Consider the following 20,964-nt stretch of genomic DNA (forward strand, 5'->3'; position numbering starts at 1 on the left):
TATTTTTGGCAAATATAAAAGCGTTTCACACCAAAAGGGAAATGAATAAGCCTCAGGCTGAAGGGAAAGTAAGTTTACGTCCGTACAGTAGAATGCAGAAGAAGACATTTCAACACACTTCAGCAATAAACAAAGACACACAAATGTTCGTCTAGAGTAATTTGTGCTTATTAGTACGCTTGAACTGCATCATCGAAGCTCAGAAGCTAATAGAATGGGATTAAATACATAAAGCATATTTGTGTTGTTTAACATTTCATTATTGCAGGTTTGCGTCATATTCTGAGTTGCATTATTTTTATTCATTTTGAGGAATACTGAATCTGTTTTTTTGTGAGAGATTAATTAATGCATATTCATATTTATTTTAGAACTACAGGAACATCTTCTGATTTCTCTCAACATGAGGACAGGAGAGCTGTCAATCAATAAATTGGGGGAAAAAAGTAACTTGCGTCACTTATTTGAAATAGTAACTCAGATATTCTCTTGTAAATTAAAAAGTAATGCGTTACTTTACTAGTTACTTGAAAAAAGTTATCTGATTATGTAACTTGCGTTACTTGCAATATATTACCCCAACACTGGTTAGCAATACGTTCATAGAACATATTTTGTTGACTGGGCTGGCTCTGAAGGACTTATTAATGTCTCCCTCATCTCACTTCCACTGTTTATTATTAAGCTGATATTGTCAAGTGTGTGAGTGTGTGTGTGTATGTGTGTGTGTGTGTGTGTGTGAGTGTGAGTGTGTGTTTGTGTGTGTGTGTGTGTGTGTGTGTGTGTGTGCGTGCGTGCGTGTGTGTGTGTGAGAGAGAGAGTGTGTGTGTGTGTGTGTGAGTGTGTTTGTTTTTGTTTGTGTGTGTGTGTGTGTGTGTGTGTGTGTGTGCGTGCGTGCGTGTGTGTGTGTGAGAGAGAGAGTGTGTGTGTGTGTGTGTGAGTGTGTTTGTTTTTGTTTGTGTGTGTGTGTGTGTGTGTGTGTGTGTGTGCGTGCGTGCGTGTGTGTGTGTGAGAGAGAGAGTGTGTGTGTGTGTGTGTGAGTGTGTTTGTTTTTGTTTGTGTGTGTGTGTGTGTGTGTGTGTGTGTGTGCGTGCGTGCGTGTGTGTGTGTGAGAGAGAGAGTGTGTGTGTGTTTGTGTGAGTGTGTTTGTTTTTGTTTGTGTGTGTGTGTGTGTGTGTGTTTGTGTGAGTGTGAGTGAGTGTGTGTGTGTGTGTGTGTGTGTGTGTGTGTGTGTGTGTGTGTGTGTGTCCAACATCCAGAGCGTGCAGAAGTTGAGCAGCAGGGTTGAACCTCTGGAGATCTCACTCTTGTCCGTCAGTTCAGTCAGTTATTCCGTCACTCGTGTGTTCTCCTCTCAGATGATGCGTGTTTGTTGAGCTGTTCATGAAGTGTGTTTGATTGCGTTTCCTTCTTTAAAACCAGGAAATGTTTGATGTGGAGCGGATGTTGAGCTTCTCTCTCTGTATCTTCATCAGCAGCGCGGGTGAGATCGAGCTCCATCAGTCATGAGGTGAGTCAAAACATATTTCACTCAAATTCTGTCTCATAAACTCGTGTGAGTTTGATTAAATCTTCAGACTGTAATATACCTGATGACTGTGTAAATATGAGCTGTTATTGAGTCGATTCAGTATTTATGAACTACAGAAGAAACTTCAGGCGTTCATTTTTAGATATTTCTAACTCGCATCAGCGATTGCTTTCCCAATTTCAGCGCAGATGTCTCGTGTTTTTCATTGTGACTCCAGAGACTGAGCATCTTTTCAGAGAAGCATCGTTGAGCTCAGGTCAGAAGTGCGTGCAGTTCTTCATCACTGTAATCGTGAGGAGTTCAGGGACGAACAATGTGACTTATACTGATGGGGCAGAGATATAATGGTGTTTTAGTGATCTCATGCGGATTCACTGTCGAATTCACCAATCTGTGAGTGAGTTCATCTTAATGATAATGAATCATTGGATTTCTGTCTTTCTTCTGCTTCCTGCTATGCTCTTCATCATTGAGGAAGTGAAGCAGCAAACTCACACTCCAGTGAACTAGTTAACTCTGCTCTTCCTGCTAGTTCACCATCTGATTGTGTGAGAGATGACTCTGAACACACACATATAATAATCTCTAACACCAGTCAAGTCACATTTATTTCTATAGTGCTTTATACAGTACACTTTGTGTCAAAGCAGCTCAAAACAGGAAAACAACAGTGTCAAGTGTTGCCAAATCCATCAGTTATGAAACACTCACAATTTTCTCTTACGCTTTTAAACGTTACATAAATGTTCAGACAAAATGGAACGGTCTTACCTTATTAATATTCAATATGCATTGTCAAAGTTGAGGAAACACGCTCTGGGATCATCATTCTTGAAATGTTCTTATGATGTTTGTACTTGATGAACATTCTAAGAAATGCTTCTTTGTAACCTTAAAATCACGTCATGCACAATATAACATTCTAGAAACATTTCAAAGCAACGTGTTTACAACCTAAATTTACTGTCATTATTCAAATCAACTCATTTCAAGTTTTATTCTCATCTGATAGTTTCAGTGCCATCAAATCAATAATAATACTGAATATTAATATAAAAAGTCTTTTAAACCCAACTAAGCAAGCCAAAGGCAACCGTGGCGAAGAACGAGACGTTTCTAGCATGTCTTTTTAGGCATTGTACCGTGGTAACATCAAAGGACGGAAGCAGATATCATAGTCTATGAGTATGGTAATCCCTCAGTGACATGATATATGTCAAAGTGCCTTGATATTACCATCTGATCTAAAGTGATCACACATTCTCATTTGTGACTTTTTTGAGTTTGTAAAAATGCAGGAAGTTTTCCGTGTGTGGGTTATAGAGGTAGATTCTAGTATTAATAACTAGCTGTACAAAAACCCCAATAGAAGTCCATGTCCTCATTTGTGCTTGACTGTATTGATCATTTGAAGTGTGTTCAGTCAGTGTTTGTTCATCAGTGAGTATAGTTTGAATCTGTCTGTGTGTGGAAGGTTTACAGTCAGTCATTAGACGCTTCTCACGGTCTCAGACAGAAATACACTGCTGATCTCTGATCTCGTCAAAGCAGCGGAGCCTGACCATTCATTTCGTTTGCATACACTTTAATAAATAATCCGAGACAGAGTTTAGGATTCATGAATCCAAAAGAAACCCAATGAGGGAACGTGTGATCAGGAGTATTTATCCAACTAACAGAGAACCTTCTCATAACTTTCACTAACGCGTTTTAAAAGTTCTCGTAATGTTGAGAGAAAACATCCTGCGGTCAGCATTCTCAGATCGTCCTTTTGATGCTATTTGCACTTGATGAACGGTTTAAGAAATGTTTTTTGTAACCTTTTAACACACCATGAGTCAAGAAAACTGGATGTCTTTGCAACTTTTTTTTTCTTGGTTATTGTGAACGTTAAGGAAACATTCGATTTTATCATTTTGCAAACAAACAATTTGCGGGAACGCTACTTTTAAATGTTCTGAAACAAGCTGTTACATTTAAAAAACAGTAGATGAACAGTCAACTATAACTAATCACTATATAACCAGTCACTTTGAGGGAAGCGTGCCGGAGCGTTTCCTGTCATCTGGTTAGTGATGTGTGATGGTGTGCTCCTGGTTCAGTGTGATTGATTGTCTTTCTGTCTTCTCACCTCTGATCAGAGCATCAGGGCAATGACACGACTCAGTCCTCCATTCAGCTGCACTTCTGCTCTTCTACTTCCTCTTACCGTCTCGTATTGCTCTCACTTCCACTTCTCAACACATTTAAAGCCCGTGTTCAGCCGACGGAACTTCATAACGTACTGTGACCCCCAAAACAAAACATCAGGGATCTTTTCTCTTCACAAACGTCACGCTTGAGTCTCAGTGTGTTTGAATCAGTGGATGTTTGTGCATCTTTACTGTGACTGGAATGACTCTCGGTCAGATGCAGGTGTGATTGTGGTGTTTGATTTGTTAGTAATTGATCGGAGATGAAGCTGTTGTATTTGAGCGGAAGTCAAAGTATTGTGTCACGTTGTTTAACTGAGAGTGTTGCACAGGAGGACAGACAATGTTTCCCACATCCTCTCGCACACACACACACTCACACACACACTCACTCACACACACACTCACACACACACTCACTCACTCACTCACTCATACACACCCACCCACACACACTCACACACTCACACGCACACACACACACACACTCACTCACTCACTCACTCATACACACCCACCCACACACACTCACACACTCACACGCACACACACACACACACTCACTCACTCACTCACTCATACACACCCACCCACACACACTCACACACTCACACGCACACACACACACACACTCACTCACTCACTCACTCATACACACCCACCCACACACACTCACACACTCACACGCACACACACACACACACTCACTCACTCACTCACTCATACACACCCACCCACACACACTCACACACTCACACGCACACACACACACACACTCACTCACTCACTCACTCATACACACCCACCCACACACACTCACACACTCACACGCACACACACACACACACTCACTCACTCACTCACTCATACACACCCACCCACACACACTCACACACTCACACGCACACACACACACACACTCACTCACTCACTCACTCATACACACCCACCCACACACACTCACACACTCACACGCACACACACACACACACTCACTCACTCACTCACTCATACACACCCACCCACACACACTCACACACTCACACGCACACACACACACACACTCACTCACTCACTCACTCATACACACCCACCCACACACACTCACACACTCACACGCACACACACACACACACTCACTCACTCACTCACTCATACACACCCACCCACACACACTCACACACTCACACGCACACACACACACACACTCACTCACTCACTCACTCATACACACCCACCCACACACACTCACACACTCACACGCACACACACACACACACTCACTCACTCACTCACTCATACACACCCACCCACACACACTCACACACTCACACGCACACACACACACACACTCACTCACTCACTCACTCATACACACCCACCCACACACACTCACACACTCACACGCACACACACACACACACTCACTCACTCACTCACTCACTCACTCACTCACTCACACACACACACTCACTCACTCACTCACACACACACACACACACACACTGCTGCACAATAAATGTGTCGCATGCGTATGCGTGTGCTCAAATCGCGTGTGATCAGTTTCTATATGTGTGAACATGCTGCTATTTCATGTCTTATTTTTTGACAATCAGCTTCACACCTCAGATGCTGAAAGATTCAACTGTACAGTTGTTCTCTTCAGCAAATGTTTTTTTTCTCTTTTATCTCATTTGACTTGTAAAATGACTTTTTTAAATGCCTTTCATCAGTACTTTTGTCATTTTCCGGTAAATCTAAGCATTCTTAAATGCCTCATTCATAATTTTTTATTTTATTTATTTAGTTAACAGGGACATTGTACATTAATATAACATTTCTGTAACAATGTAGCACAAGTAGACACCTCGTTATCCTTTTAAGATATTCACTCAATATAATTACAACCTACTTGGTACACCATACACGATGACGGTAACAATCAATGGATAGTGTTTGAGTATGAATGGGTCATTTTGAGTAGAAAGATGTAACAAAACAGTAAGTTATTAAACCTAACAACCAAAGCACTCATAAAACAGTGTAAATACAACTCGAAAACGGTGAAAAATGTAACCTTTTTAATTATTCATGCCCCAGTGCATGATGGGAAAAGCGGGATCATAACTTTGATATTTTCTTGAATCCTTGCAAACATAAACAATTCCAAATAAAATATCAAAGTTATGATCCCGCTTTTCCCATCATGCACTGGGGCATGAATAATTAAAAAGGTTACATTTTTCACCGTTTTCGAGTTTCACCGATTCCAAAAATAATCAATAATCAATGAAGCTGTTTTGCTCTTTCACGTCACACTTTTTTGTTTTTTATACAAAATATGACGCATTTCGTTTGTGTGAAGAAGCCCCCTTAATCAGCAGAAAAACACCACAAACTCATGATTCCTGTCTGAATCTGAGCCAGATTACAACTATTTGCTCATATTTTCACAGGTATGATATTATTTGATGCCTGATCCTGATTTCATTGTCAGAATTATGGCTGGTGCAAAATATGAACCTGGTGATTTTTGTGAAAAAGCATATTTTATAAAGTACTTTGATATTAAGTGGATCATTTGAACATGTTTTTACACTCGTTTGCAAATTTTAAGTTAAATGATTTATTCTGAATACTACTTTTTATTATTTTGAAAAACGTTTGGCATTTGACTCCTTTTGTTATTTTGATAAGTGCATTAAAGCTGATACATGTATATCATTTGAATTTTTTAAATTCTTATTTGATGAAAAATCTGTATGTGAAGTTTTTCTTGCTATTTCCAAACTCAGCATCATCAAATTAGGTAATATTAGGCCTTTTTTGCAAATCAGCAGAATTTTGTGTTATCAGACTTTAAAAAAAAACGTGTGATCAGACCATTTTTAAGTGTTTTAAATGTTATCAGAAGTGTTTACGTGTTATCAGGTAGTTTTTTACATGTTTTAAGTGTATTTTTAAGTGTTATCATACAGTTTTAAGTGTTTTTGACATTATCAGACAGTTTTACGCATATTTAAGTGTTATCAGCCAATTTTAAGTGTTACTTTAAGTGCGTTTTAAATGTTATCAGACCGTTTTTAAGCATTATCAGACGGTTTTTAAGTCTTGCTTTAAGTGTTTTTAAGTGCTATCAGACCATTTGTAAGTGTTTGTAAGTGTTTTTAATTGTTATCAGACAATTTTAAGTGTTATAAGACCATTTTAAGTGTTTTAAATGTTATCAGACAGTTTTTAAGTGTTTTAGTATGTGTTATCAGATAATGTTTAAGTGTTTTAAGTGTTATCAGACCGTTTTAAGTGTTGTAAGTGTTTTATAAAACCTTATCAGACAGTTTTAATTGTTTTAAGTGTTTTTAAACCTTATCAGACAGTTTTAAGTGTTATCAGACAGTTTTTAAGTGTTATTTTAAGTGGTTTTAAATGTTTTTAAGTGTTATCAGGCAGTTTTTAAATGTGTTTGTGTGTTTTCAAGTGTTATCAGACAGTTTTAAGTGTTATTTTAATTGGTTTTAAAATGTTTTTAAGTGTTAACAGGCAGTTTTTAAATGTTTTTGTGTGTTTTCAAGTGTTATCAGACAGTTTTAGAAGTTTTAAGTGTTTTTAAGCTTTATCAGACAGTTTTAAGTGTTTTAAGCCTTATCAGACAGTTTTAAGTGTTTTTAGGTGTTCTTAAGTGTTATCAGACAGTTTTAGGTGTTTTAAGTGTTTTTAAGCCTTATCAGACAGTTTTTAAATGGTTTTTAATGTTTTTAAGCATTTTCAGACATTTTTAAGTGTTTATAAGTGTTATCAGACAGTAGAGTGTTATTTTAAGTGGTTGAAGAAATGACAAAAAAGCGCTACTCTACACTGCCCAAAACTCACGTTTGAATCGTCAGTGGCAAATCCTTTAAATATAAAAAACGTACTTACAGTCTGTGAGTCAGAACAGCCGGTATTACAGTCTACTCTAGGATGTAATTGTAATATAGTGACATAAACTTAGCGTCCCACAGAGGGGACGGGTGACAGTTAAGAGGTCAAGTGTTCTCAGACAGTTTTATTTTATTTAAGTGTTATGAAAAGCGGGATCATAACTTTGATATTTTCTTGAATCCTTGCAAACATAAACAATTCCAAATAAAATATCAAAGTTATGATCCCGCTTTTCCCATCATGCACTGGGGCATGAATAATTAAAAAGGTTACATTTTTCACCGTTTTCGAGTTTCACCGATTCCAAAAATAATCAATAATCAATGAAGCTGTTTTGCTCTTTCACGTCACACTTTTTTGTTTTTTATACAAAATATGACGCATTTCGTTTGTGTGAAGAAGCCCCCTTAATCAGCAGAAAAACACCACAAACTCATGATTCCTGTCTGAATCTGAGCCAGATTACAACTATTTGCTCATATTTTCACAGGTATGATATTATTTGATGCCTGATCCTGATTTCATTGTCAGAATTATGGCTGGTGCAAAATATGAACCTGGTGATTTTTGTGAAAAAGCATATTTTATAAAGTACTTTGATATTAAGTGGATCATTTGAACATGTTTTTACACTCGTTTGCAAATTTTAAGTTAAATGATTTATTCTGAATACTACTTTTTATTATTTTGAAAAACGTTTGGCATTTGACTCCTTTTGTTATTTTGATAAGTGCATTAAAGCTGATACATGTATATCATTTGAATTTTTTAAATTCTTATTTGATGAAAAATCTGTATGTGAAGTTTTTCTTGCTATTTCCAAACTCAGCATCATCAAATTAGGTAATATTAGGCCTTTTTTGCAAATCAGCAGAATTTTGTGTTATCAGACTTTAAAAAAAAACGTGTGATCAGACCATTTTTAAGTGTTTTAAATGTTATCAGAAGTGTTTACGTGTTATCAGGTAGTTTTTTACATGTTTTAAGTGTATTTTTAAGTGTTATCATACAGTTTTAAGTGTTTTTGACATTATCAGACAGTTTTACGCATATTTAAGTGTTATCAGCCAATTTTAAGTGTTACTTTAAGTGCGTTTTAAATGTTATCAGACCGTTTTTAAGCATTATCAGACGGTTTTTAAGTCTTGCTTTAAGTGTTTTTAAGTGCTATCAGACCATTTGTAAGTGTTTGTAAGTGTTTTTAATTGTTATCAGACAATTTTAAGTGTTATAAGACCATTTTAAGTGTTTTAAATGTTATCAGACAGTTTTTAAGTGTTTTAGTATGTGTTATCAGATAATGTTTAAGTGTTTTAAGTGTTATCAGACCGTTTTAAGTGTTGTAAGTGTTTTATAAAACCTTATCAGACAGTTTTAATTGTTTTAAGTGTTTTTAAACCTTATCAGACAGTTTTAAGTGTTATCAGACAGTTTTTAAGTGTTATTTTAAGTGGTTTTAAATGTTTTTAAGTGTTATCAGGCAGTTTTTAAATGTGTTTGTGTGTTTTCAAGTGTTATCAGACAGTTTTAAGTGTTATTTTAATTGGTTTTAAAATGTTTTTAAGTGTTAACAGGCAGTTTTTAAATGTTTTTGTGTGTTTTCAAGTGTTATCAGACAGTTTTAGAAGTTTTAAGTGTTTTTAAGCTTTATCAGACAGTTTTAAGTGTTTTAAGCCTTATCAGACAGTTTTAAGTGTTTTTAGGTGTTCTTAAGTGTTATCAGACAGTTTTAGGTGTTTTAAGTGTTTTTAAGCCTTATCAGACAGTTTTTAAATGGTTTTTAATGTTTTTAAGCATTTTCAGACATTTTTAAGTGTTTATAAGTGTTATCAGACAGTAGAGTGTTATTTTAAGTGGTTGAAGAAATGACAAAAAAGCGCTACTCTACACTGCCCAAAACTCACGTTTGAATCGTCAGTGGCAAATCCTTTAAATATAAAAAACGTACTTACAGTCTGTGAGTCAGAACAGCCGGTATTACAGTCTACTCTAGGATGTAATTGTAATATAGTGACATAAACTTAGCGTCCCACAGAGGGGACGGGTGACAGTTAAGAGGTCAAGTGTTCTCAGACAGTTTTATTTTATTTAAGTGTTATCAGACCGCGTTTTAAGAGTTATCTGATGGTTTTTAAAAGTTTAGTGTTTTTAAGTGTTATCTTGTTTTGCTTTGAGTTCCCATTGACAGTTATTTGTTCTTGTTTTAATCATAAACTCACTTAATTTTGATCAGTTTCTCAGAAAACCAGACTTCATATTTTAAGCCATCGCCAGTAAATGTATCTTAATTTATTAAATCTTAAGTATTCATAAATACTGAGGAAGAGCATCACTGTTTGCCGTGTGTAACTAATGTCGTCAGGTTGATTCTGTCTGTCATGGTTTACTGTATGCAGTGAAGCACAGCTGCAGGTTTGCTGACTGAAGTCTCTGTACAGTGTCTGATTTTCATGTTTTGCAGTGAACAAAGCATCTGTCAGGCGCGGGCCACCGTCATGATGTACGATGACGGCAGCAAGCGCTGGTTACCGGCCGGTTCTGGCGCTCAGGCCATCAGCAGGGTTCACATCTTCCAGAACCCCAGTAACAACAGCTTCAGGGTGGTGGGACGCAAACAACAGGCCGATCAGCAGGTAACTCTGACTTATGCCATTAAAAACTGTGTTTAATGTGTGAGACGAGATTAGACAAGAAGTTTAGTGTGTGTGTGTGTGTGTGTATGTGTGAAGCCACAGCATGAGGAAGGAGGAAGTGTGTGTGTGTGTGTGTGTGTGAAGGATGTTGTCATTGCTGTGAATGTGCATGCTGGGCATCATGGGAAAGTGGCGTGTTGTGTGCCGTCCCAGCAGCCGCAGATCTCGGTGGTTTATCTCAGAGACACTTCAGTCTCACAGCTTCTGAATTGTCTCTCGTTTCCTGTAAATCATGTCAGTGTGGCGGTTCACTGCTGTCTGCTCCACAACACCACAATCACTGGACAGTTCATCAGACAATCGTTCTGCTGCATTCAATAGATTCAGACCTCAGTGTCAGATAGGAAAACATAATTATGAGTGCAGTCTACATCACTGCTAATGGTGGGAGATATTGTGGGGGAAAAAATAAAACTTAATACATTTTAAAATGTAAAAAAATTAATTTCATAAAACAATATGTATTTTTTATGTACTTGTCCTTATATTTATTTATTTATTTATTAATTTGTTTGTCTCTCTGAGGTTATATCATTTTTATCTATTTATTCATCAATTCATCCAGCCCTTTGAGATCGCACACTGCTAGTTTTATGGCCAGAGCCGCTGGTTCCCATGAGTGTTGTGTGTGTGTGTGTGTGTCTGTTTGATGAAGATCTGATTCCTGTCTGTCATCCGTGTGTCTCTTCAGGTGGTCATTAACTGTCCTCTGGTCCGGGGGATCAAATATAACCAGGCCACTCCTACGTTCCACCAGTGGCGCGATGCGCGGCAGGTCTGGGGTCTGAACTTCGGCAGTAAAGAAGACGCGGCTCAGTTCGCCAGCGGCATGACGCATGCACTCGACGTGCTCAGTGGAGATGCCGGTGAGAGCTCTTAGGGAAAAATACGTGTTTTTAGGAGTAAAATGTGCTATAAATCAGTGTGAGTGACATATCAACAAACCTTCAGAATACAGAGAGGAATAAAACTATGAAGGCTTGTGTGTGTGTAAGAGAAAAAATCTTTTAAGATATGGATTGGAATTGAAATCTACAGACGCAAATAGATAAAAAGCAGTAAAATGTGTAAATGGTATGTTTTCTTTCCTCTAGTCTGAAAGAAGAGAGATGATATGGAAGCAAAATAGACCAAAAAGTGACCAGTGCATGAAAACACACTGGTTTGTCTGTAGTGTCACGCCATAAAACATGTAAAAACACCTGTATGGTTTGTGTCCACAGGTGCGTGTCCTCCTCCACCTCAACCGCCTCCGAACGGCCCGAGCGCTGAGGAGCTAGAGCAGAAGAGGAGGTACAAACATCATCATCATCTTCTTTATCATGACATGGAAATCAGCCCTGATTTACACAATTTATTCTGCACAAATCAGAGTTTGCCTTCATTTGAACTTTCTATTCATCTGTGAATCCTAAAAAATAAAATGTATCAGTTTGCACAAAAATATTGTGCAGCACAACTGTGTTCAACATTGATAATAATCAGAAATGTTTCTCGAGCAGCAGATCAGCATATTATACTGATTTCTGAAGATCATGTGACACTGAAGACTGGAGGAATGATGCTGAAAATACAGCTGCGCATCACAGAAATACATTACAGTTTAACAGAGATTCACATAGAACACAGCTATTTATATCATAAAAAATATTTCACTATTTTTACTGTATTTTTGATAAATACATGCAGACTTGGTTAGCAGAGGAGACTACTTTTTAAAAAATTACTAAATCGTAATTATTCCAAACTTTTGGAAATGACTCTCCTCTTCAGCTGATGTCATCAGTCCCTCTTATTCACCATCCAATCAGTGGATGAATAAAATCAAGACCCGCCCACATACAGTGGGGAAAAAAAGTATTTAGTCAGCCACCAATTGTGCAAGTTCTCCCACTTAAAAAGATGAGAGAGGCCTGTAATTTTCATCATACGTATACCTCAACTATGAGAGACAAAATGAGAAAAAAAATCCAGAAAATCACATTGTAGGATTTTTAAAGAATTTATTTGCAAATTATGGTGGAAAATAAGTATTTGGTCAATAACAAAATTTCATCTCAATACTTTGTTATATACCCTTTGTTGGCAATGACAGAGGTCAAACATTTTCTGTAAGTCTTCACAAGGTTTTCACACACAGTCACAATTGGTGGCTGACTAAATACTTTTTTGCCCCACTGTATATTTCGCATGAAACATCCTGTTTTGCTGTGAAATGTGTCACATTAGAGCTGTGAAACTGTGTGTCTCAGGCAGGAGCAACAGGAGAGAGAGAGACAGGAGAGAGAGAGACAGGTGTCTGCCGCTCCGGCCCCGCCTCCTGGTCCTCCTCCCGCTCCTGGCCCCGCCTCTGCACCTCCTCCTCCCCCTGGACCTCCACCTCCTCCAGGACCCCCGCCTCCCCCCCCACCGCCACCTCCTTCAGGAGGAGGCCCGCCGGCGCCCCCCCCCCCGCCCTCAGGAGGAGGAGGAGGAGGAGGAGGAGGGTTAGGAGGAGGAGATGGAGGTCTGGCCGGGGCGCTCGCTGGAGCTAAACTACGCAAAGTGGCCAAGGTCAGTCACATGTCATCTGATGATTAATGAGATGCATGTATGTCTGAGCTTTCCTGTGTTGTAGTGCTTGATTGACAGGTGAGTAGGCGGTCCTTCACTGTTGTCCATGATGTGTCACAGCTACAGATCTGATCACGTGACCAGCTAGCTGTTCAACCCGGAGCCTCAGGATGAATTGAAATGAGGCAAACCAAGCATTAAAATAAGCTTTCAGGAGCAATAAGGATTCATACGGTCTTGGAAAACCTGGATATATGTGATCCTGGTTCACAAAACCAGTCATAAGTTTAATTTTTTTTAAATTGAGATTTATACATAATAATTTATACATCGCCAAAGCTGAATGAATAAGAATCAATTTCCATTGGTGTATGGTTTGTTAGGAGAGCACAATATTTGAAAATCTGGAATCTGAGGGTGCAAAAAAATCTAAATATTGAGAAAATCATCTTTAAAGTTGTCCAAATGAAGTTCTTAGCGATGCATATTACTAATCAAAAATTAAGTTTTGATATATTTACGGTAGGAAATTTACAAAATATCTTCTTTACTTAATATCCTAATGATTTTTGGCATAAAAGAGAAATGTATAATTGTGACCCATACAATGTATTGTTGGCTATTGCTACAAATATCCCCCAGCGACTCAACACTGCTTTTGTGCTGCAGGGACACATATTGTGGCAATAAAATAAAACAAATATTAGATTAAATAAATAAATGAACTAAAAATGAATTAAGTTTAAATACTAAAATCAATAAATGCATTTTTTTAAATTAAAACTGCCACAAAAAAAAAAAGTGTAACTGATTGAAAATATTTACACACACACACACACACACACACACACATTTTTGAATCCAGAGTGGTCATTATTAACTAACACTATCAAAAAAAAAATTGTTACCTGAAATAAAGCTGAAATAAAACTACATTTTAGATAAAAATAAATGATAAATTATTTTTAAAATGACAATGTAAAAGCAATTTATTTCACAATCGGCCATGGATTATATCCTGTCAGTCAAAAGGCAGCAGAATAACGTGTCAGACTGCATACTGTGTGTGAAGACAATCTCTCGTGTTGAATTTAGGGCTGTCAAAATTAACACAAGATTCAATTCAGGGATGCCAGATCTCATCTTTCAAATTCTATCCATTCCATCACAAAATTCAAGCAATGAATGGCATTTTGATGCTTTTAAATGTGACAAGACCTTCAAGCAGCACCGCAGAGCAAGAGTTTCTTCCACTTGAATACATGTTATAGTGTGAAATAAACATGAATGAACATTAGAGGATAAGTTGAAAGACACAGTAAGGCTAGGCAAGTTTATTTATGTAGCACATTTCATACACAATGGTAATTCAAAGTGCTTTACATAAAAGAAAGTAAAATAATCATTATATATATATACACATCACAACAATAAAAACAAGACATTTTAAAACTTTTAAACATGGCTGTTGCTCCTATAGCAGCTCTTTTTCAACAGTTCTTTTGTCTTTGAGTCATAATGTTATTAAGAAATATATGCTAGAACTTTTCAGTTTCTAAGCTATTTTATTGAGAAATCACAGAACAGTGTTGACAATATGACAAAATGTATTAGCCCTATAGTTTAAATACATGCATGAAATACTATTTAAACCTATAACATTTTACATAACATTTAACTATTTAATTTCACAATTCTGACTTTTTTTTTTTCTTGCAAATTCAAGTTTATATCTCCTAGTTTGGACTTTATAACTTGATTCAACTCAACAATTGCGAGTTTGTCAATTCTGAGGAAAAAAAGCCAGAAGTGTGGGATTATAAACTAAAAAGAAAAAATGACGAGTTGAGTTTTCTTACCAGAATTGTGAGATATAATCTCGGAATTGCAAGAAAAAATAATTTTTTTCCATGGCTTGAATAGACTGCTACGTTAAAACTGTCATTTTCTGCCACCGGATAGGCTCCGCCCACAAAAAACGTCATCACTGTTTGCAAACACTGAAATTGGTCTGTACAATAAGTGGTTTAAAACGTGCATTCTCACGTTCAATTTCGAGCATCCAGTAATATAATCTCACAAGTCTTGTGGAGCGCTTTCAGAGTATGCATTTATTTGTCATTTTAACTGTTTGAAAACGGAGCGTAAATGTGGAAGTCCTTCAAAGATTTCTTATCCTGTTGCGCCCTCTATAGGACCAGCGACTAGCCGACGTCAAGCTTAAAGTTGACTAGTCGATTAGTCGGTGCAACCCCTAGTAATTATGATATCTGAAAATAAAGTTGAAAATGATAGCTCTGTTGTAAATTTTAACCTTTAATTTTATAGTAATGTACCAAATGAGAGGGTTCCCTGTATAGTTTACAACATTGGTTAGGAGAGGTTTTTTCCTTAAGAAAATCAAGCTATCAGCATCGTTATCGGCAGATATCATTCTGAATAATCAGCTATCAGTATTAGCAGATATAATTCTGAATTAAAGCTGCAAGCAGCGATGAAAGGGCCCTCGCACCCGGGCTCGCCACCACCCGGCGGCTTTAGGAAAACCGCAAACGGTGGGCAATATGCATTTAAAGTGGTAAATATAGGAGGAATATGTCAAAGTCATTTATATGTGCCAAACTTCCTGCTGCCAGCTGGTGGCGCTATGTCTATAACTAAACATTGGCATGTAGATGTCTTTAGGCCAGTGCTTTTATCAAACATATGAAGTTTGGTGAAAATTGAACATGGTATGTTTGAGTTAGTGTAAAGCATGACATATCCTGTTGTCAACAGGTGGCGCTATGATTACATCTGAATATTGGCCTTCAGATGTGTTCAGACTAGGACTCTTATCAAACATGTGAAGTTTGGGGAAGATACAACAACTTCTATTCCCATGGCGAGACAGCGAACTTTGTCACAGCGCCATGGACATGCCCTTAAACGAAAACTCAAGATCTTGGCAATTTAACATCGCAAAGGCCTTTAGATTACACTGACCAACTTTGGTGTTGATCTGAATAAATCTCTAGGAGGAGTTCATTAAAGTACAACATTTTTACACAAATTTTGCCGAGAAAATTACAAATAACCGACTTCCTGTTGGGATTCGGATTTCATACCAGGAGACTTTTCTGTAGGTATTGGTGTGTTGCATGTGTGTACCGATTTTATTCATTGTGTAGTTTAGAGAGCTTCACTGATTATAACGGAACTTTGTGAGATCCCAATGAACTAAGATGAGTGATGCTTTTAGTGATACTAATGGGAGCGTGCTTTGCATGCTTTTTAGGCTATAACCCATTCAGAATTTGTTTGAAACTTTCATTTTTCGGACATACATGCTGCAACGTTTCGGGAATGACATCTGCATATTTATGCTGGATTCATTCTCGAAATACCAGTGATTGACACAGTGATAAACAAAGCAATGGACAGGACAAAAATGCCTCTGTGATTTATTCTGGAAGCGGTCCTGGCCAAACTTCCACAGACAGCACGTGTCCTGAGCGAGATCCAGTTCACGGACTAAAAGTGTGTGTAAACTTTATTGAGATCGGGACATATCAACCAGCAATTTCATTTCCAGTAACGGATGGTAGAATTTTTAGAAATCAATAGTATGCAATTCATGACCGAATAGTCCCACAACTGATCGTTTATTTTTTCCTTACGTTTCTCACCTTTAGTAACAACAATTCAAAACGGACACGTTTCAAGTGACATGGGAAAAAGACACGGAAAACTTAAATAAACATCAGAAAAGCGTGCACACTTCTGGTTAAAAATGAAAGGCCACTTAAAACGGGAAGCATCACCATTCAAATCAGCAACAAGAGTCAAAGCTCCACAGTTTAGTAAACGCAGACAACCTCTTTAAGTTATTCTTGACTGCGCTGTATTGACTGCTTTGATGCATACATCCGAAAAAGATTTATTTTGCCTTTTATTTTCTTGCTCCCCTGACTCAAGAGTCAAATGTCGCCCGTGGGTAATGGTACTGGCAGATATTCTGAATATTCAGCTGTCTGTATCGGCAGATATCATTCTGAATATTCAGCTGTCTGTATCGGCAGATATCATTCTGAATATTCAGCTGTCTGTATCGGCAGATATCATTCTGAATAATCGGCAGAGAATTTACGTAGAGAAGTAATGGTGCATCTCTAATTTATATATAGTATTTTTTATTACATTTTAGTAAAATATTTTGTGCAATACATGTTGTCTAATATTTATGCTAATCAATGAATTTGTATGACTTTTCATAACTGTGTGTGTGTGTGTGTGTGCAGGAGGATAGTGGAGCAGCGGCTCCTGCAGTGAGCGCCAGCACAGGAGGAGGAGGAGGAGGAGGAGGAGGAGGAGGAGGACTGATGGGAGAAATGAGTGCAATTCTCGCTCGACGGTCAGTTTAACGCCACCACAATCATAAATGATGATGTCTGCTCTGCAGTGGAAATATACACACATATACATTTATATACACATATACATAAATTTAGTCCGAAACTATTTGCTTAGACAGGAAGTGGCCGTCTAAAAGTCTCCTCCAGTTGCTCGTGTGCAATTTAGAGTCAATCTGAAACTGATGCTGCAGCAGCAACACTATATATTGCTTCAGTGTGTGTGTGTGTGTGTGTGTGTGTGTGAGAGAGTGTGTGCGTGCGTGTGTGTGTGTGTGTGTGTGTGTGTGTCTGTGTGTGTATGTGAGAGAGTGTGTGCATGTGTGAGTGTGTGAGAGAGTGTGTGCGTGCGTGTTTGTGTGTGAGTGTGTGTGTGTGAGAGATTCGTTTGTGTGTGAGAGAGAGTCGTGTGTGTATGTGAGAGAGTGTGTGCGTGCGTGTGTGTGTGTGTGTGTGTGTGTGTGTCTGTGTGTGTATGTGAGAGAGTGTGTGCATGTGTGAGTGTGTGAGAGAGTGTGTGCGTGCGTGTTTGTGTGTGAGTGTGTGTGTGTGAGAGATTCGTTTGTGTGTGAGAGAGAGTCGTGTGTGTATGTGAGAGAGTGTGTGCGTGCGTGTGTGTTTGTGTGTGTGTGTGTGTGTGTGAGAGAGAGTGTGTGTGTGAGTGTGTGAGAGAGTGTGTGCGTGCGTGTTTGTGTGTGAGTGTGTGTGTGAGAGATTCGTTTGTGTGTGAGAGAGAGTCGTGTGTGTATGTGAGAGAGTGTGTGCGTGCGTGTGTGTTTGTGTGTGTGTGTGTGTGTGTGTGAGAGAGAGAGAGTGTTAGTGATAATGTGTGATGGTTCTCTTCTCTGTTCTCAGGCTGATTCTGTGAACAGTGACTCCAGAGCTGCAGGTGAGAGTCAAATCACTTCATCATCTCTCTGCACTTCCTGTTTACGGTGAACATCGTGACCTCAAACGCTCTTCGTGTTTCTCTTTCAGACAAACCAGACGTGGTGAAGAAGCCCTGGGAGAAACCGTCGTCTGTGTCACGGTAAAAACAGATCTCTGACGCTTCAATAAACCTGCTGTGTGATTCAGACGGGGGTGTTTGACTGTTACATTTATATTTTCAGTTTTCATTTTAGTTATTTGGTTATGTGCTTTTGTCATTTGTATTATTTGTTTATTCTAAATAGGTTTACTTTACTTTTTTATGTCAGTTTTAATTTGATTTCAGCCATCAATTGTAGTACTTAAACCTTTTTTAGTTAATTGTTTATCTAATATTTGTTTCATTTCAGGTTTCTTTTATTTAACAATGTTTTTAATAGTTTTAGTTAACAATAACAACACTGGTTACAGAATTTGTATTTGTTTTTCAAAAAATAGTATTTGTTTTTGTTTTATAAAAAATATTTCTTACTTCAGTTTGTTTCATTTCAGTTTTAATTTTAGTTTTATTCAATTTAGTATTTTTAGTACTTAAACTTATTTCAGTTAGTTGCCAAGGCGATATTTTAAAATTGTATTTAAAATTTGTTTTATTTGATTTCAGCTTTATTTCAGTTAACAAAAATGTTTTTGATAGTTTTAGTTAAGAATAACCACACTTGTTTAAAGAAAATTATACGTTTAAAAAAAAAAAAAATTCTAAATGGTTTAAATTGTATTTTATAATAAAAAAAGTTTTTTAATTTTATTGCAGTTCACATGTTAATTTTATTTCATTTAGTGATTTTAGTATTTAAATTTATTTCAGTTAGTTTCCAAGGCAAAATTTTAAAAATATATATTTTAGTTTATTATTTTTTTAATCCAGTATTTGTTATATTGTATTTGATCTTTTAGCTAATTTTATTTGTATTTCAATTTTAGTTTTATTTAATTTAAATTCAATTTTAGTACTTACACTTATTTCAGTTAGTTGGCAATATTTTACAATTTTGTATTTTTTTTCTATTGTTTCAGCAGTTCACAAACATGTTTTTAATAGTTCTGGTTAATGATTTCTATAGTTGAATAGTTCTAGTTTTGGTTAACGATAACTGGTTTTGAACAGGGTGAATTCAGCGCCTAAGAGTCAGGACAAGAGCCCGGTGTCTCCTGCGACTGCGGCTCCGTTGAGCAGGTACGTCTCGCTCCGCTTCACTGAGTTCTGCTGCTGAGCGTCTGAAGATCGAGCTGAAGATCCGTGTGTTTGGCTTCTTCCCGTAGGACGAGGCCCGGCAGCAGCACAGGAGACGCCGCAGACATGGAGAAACTCAAACAGGTCAGCAACACTGACACACAAACACATACACACACACACTCTCTCTCTCTCTCTCTCTCTCTCACACACACACACACACTCTCTCTCACACACACACACACTCTCTCTCTCTCTCTCTCTCTCTCACACACTCACACAGTACAGACCAGAATTTACATTTCCTTCAGCCTGAGGCGCATTCACTTCACTTTTAGTGTGAAAGGGCTTTTACGTTTGTAGAAGAAGAACTTTTTATATTCAAAACAAACAAGCAAGCCCCGCCCAGATTTAAAAAGTAACTCAAAAGTAACGTAACGCATCCCTTTCCATAAAAAGTAACTACTTAATTAGTTACTTTTTTAGGGAGTAACGCAATATTGTAATGCATTACTTTTAAAAGTAACTTTCCCCAACACTGAAAACAGCTCTGTGTGACCGCAGGACATCCTGGAGGAGATGCGCAAGGAGCTGCAGAAGGTGAAGGACGAGATCATCAGCGGTCAGTGGGGTTCCTCCGCTCTTCTTCACAGAAATACAGTGACGTGATCCCACTCTGACCGGCTGTGATTCCTGTGTTTCCTCCACAGCTCTGCTGGAGGAGCTGCAGAAGATCAATGCGGCGTAGCTGCGCATCAGGAAGATCTGCGCAAACGTCTGCGCAGAGCCTCGAACACACGACGCTTCCCTCTCACGCTCGTTGTTTACTGTAAGCGGTCCGCTATGCAGCGCTTGGAAGTGCAAATAAAGCCGTTTGAAGGTCAGGCTGATCCCGGATCAGTGTCTCCGCGTCACTGTGATTCCCGCCGCAGCGGCGAAGCGCGCCGAGCTGACCCCAGATCAGCGGGGGGCGGGGGGCGGGGCGCAGCGCGGTGACGTCTCTCTGGTGAACTCTGAACGCGAGAGACACAGTCGTGCAAAAGCGCGTTGAATTTTCACTCGATCCGGATCAAAACGCGATAAACGAAGCGAGACAGCCGTCAGTGTGCTCGTGTTTAACCACAATACGAGCGGAGCGATGGTTAACCGAGAGTTTGTGTGGTAAACAACTGCTCTGCACTGACAGCGAACAGGTAGTTTGGATAAATCACTAAATTAAGTCGTTTAAGCAGTGTAATATCTGAGGTAATCTGTGAATAACATCAGAATAAGTGTGGGTGCTCGCTGCGTGACGGTTAAAGTCGGTTTGCTCGCCGAAGCTCAAAGTTCACGTTGTGTTAGTTTGTTAAGGTAAGTTAGCTTAGCTTCAACTAGCAGCTTCACACGACTAACTAAAGCGTCTTCATCTGGAGATTCCATCACAAACGCCTTCAGCACGCGATTACTTGTGTTTGAACTGTACTGTGCTAATATCATGGTGCTTGGAGTTTTACCGTGGTGTCAGTAACACGATATTCTGGCGAGTGCAGTGTAAATATCATAGTGTGTGTGTGTGTGTGTGTGTGTGTGTGTGTGTGTG

General features: G+C 38.3%; 2 protein-coding genes across 2 annotated transcripts in view; both read left to right on the forward strand.

Moving 5' to 3' along the window:
- The first annotated feature begins 1,328 nt into the window (after positions 1-1,328).
- On the forward strand, positions 1,329-20,173 carry vaspa (vasodilator stimulated phosphoprotein a). The gene is made up of 12 exons (XM_016250784.1): positions 1,329-1,510; positions 10,106-10,277; positions 11,029-11,203; positions 11,561-11,630; positions 12,590-12,890; positions 17,171-17,283; positions 18,088-18,170; positions 18,260-18,311; positions 19,320-19,388; positions 19,475-19,529; positions 19,950-20,007; positions 20,096-20,173. Exons 1-12 carry the CDS (start codon positions 1,506-1,508, stop codon positions 20,131-20,133), a joined length of 1,191 nt encoding a protein of 396 aa, XP_016106270.1. The 5' UTR covers positions 1,329-1,505; the 3' UTR covers positions 20,134-20,173.
- Positions 20,174-20,361: 188 nt separating this feature from the next.
- akt2l (v-akt murine thymoma viral oncogene homolog 2, like) overlaps positions 20,362-20,964 on the forward strand; it is a 27,471-nt gene continuing 26,868 nt past the window's right edge. The window contains exon 1 of the mRNA XM_016250785.1: positions 20,362-20,578. The gene's annotated coding sequence lies outside the window, so the exon portion shown is untranslated. The remainder of the gene's footprint in view (positions 20,579-20,964) is intronic.

Source organism: Sinocyclocheilus grahami, unplaced genomic scaffold (genome assembly GCF_001515645.1).
Source record: "Sinocyclocheilus grahami isolate Dianchi unplaced genomic scaffold, SAMN03320097.WGS_v1.1 scaffold1007.1, whole genome shotgun sequence".
NCBI lineage: Eukaryota > Metazoa > Chordata > Actinopteri > Cypriniformes > Cyprinidae > Sinocyclocheilus > Sinocyclocheilus grahami.

Coding starts and splice junctions, on each gene's coding strand:
- vaspa (XM_016250784.1), top strand. Junction 17,284..18,087: donor AGTGCAATTCTCGCTCGACG/GTCAGTTTAACG, acceptor TGTGTGTGAGAG/AGAGAGAGTGTTAGTGATAA. Junction 19,530..19,949: donor ACATGGAGAAACTCAAACAG/GTCAGCAACACT, acceptor GTGTGACCGCAG/GACATCCTGGAGGAGATGCG.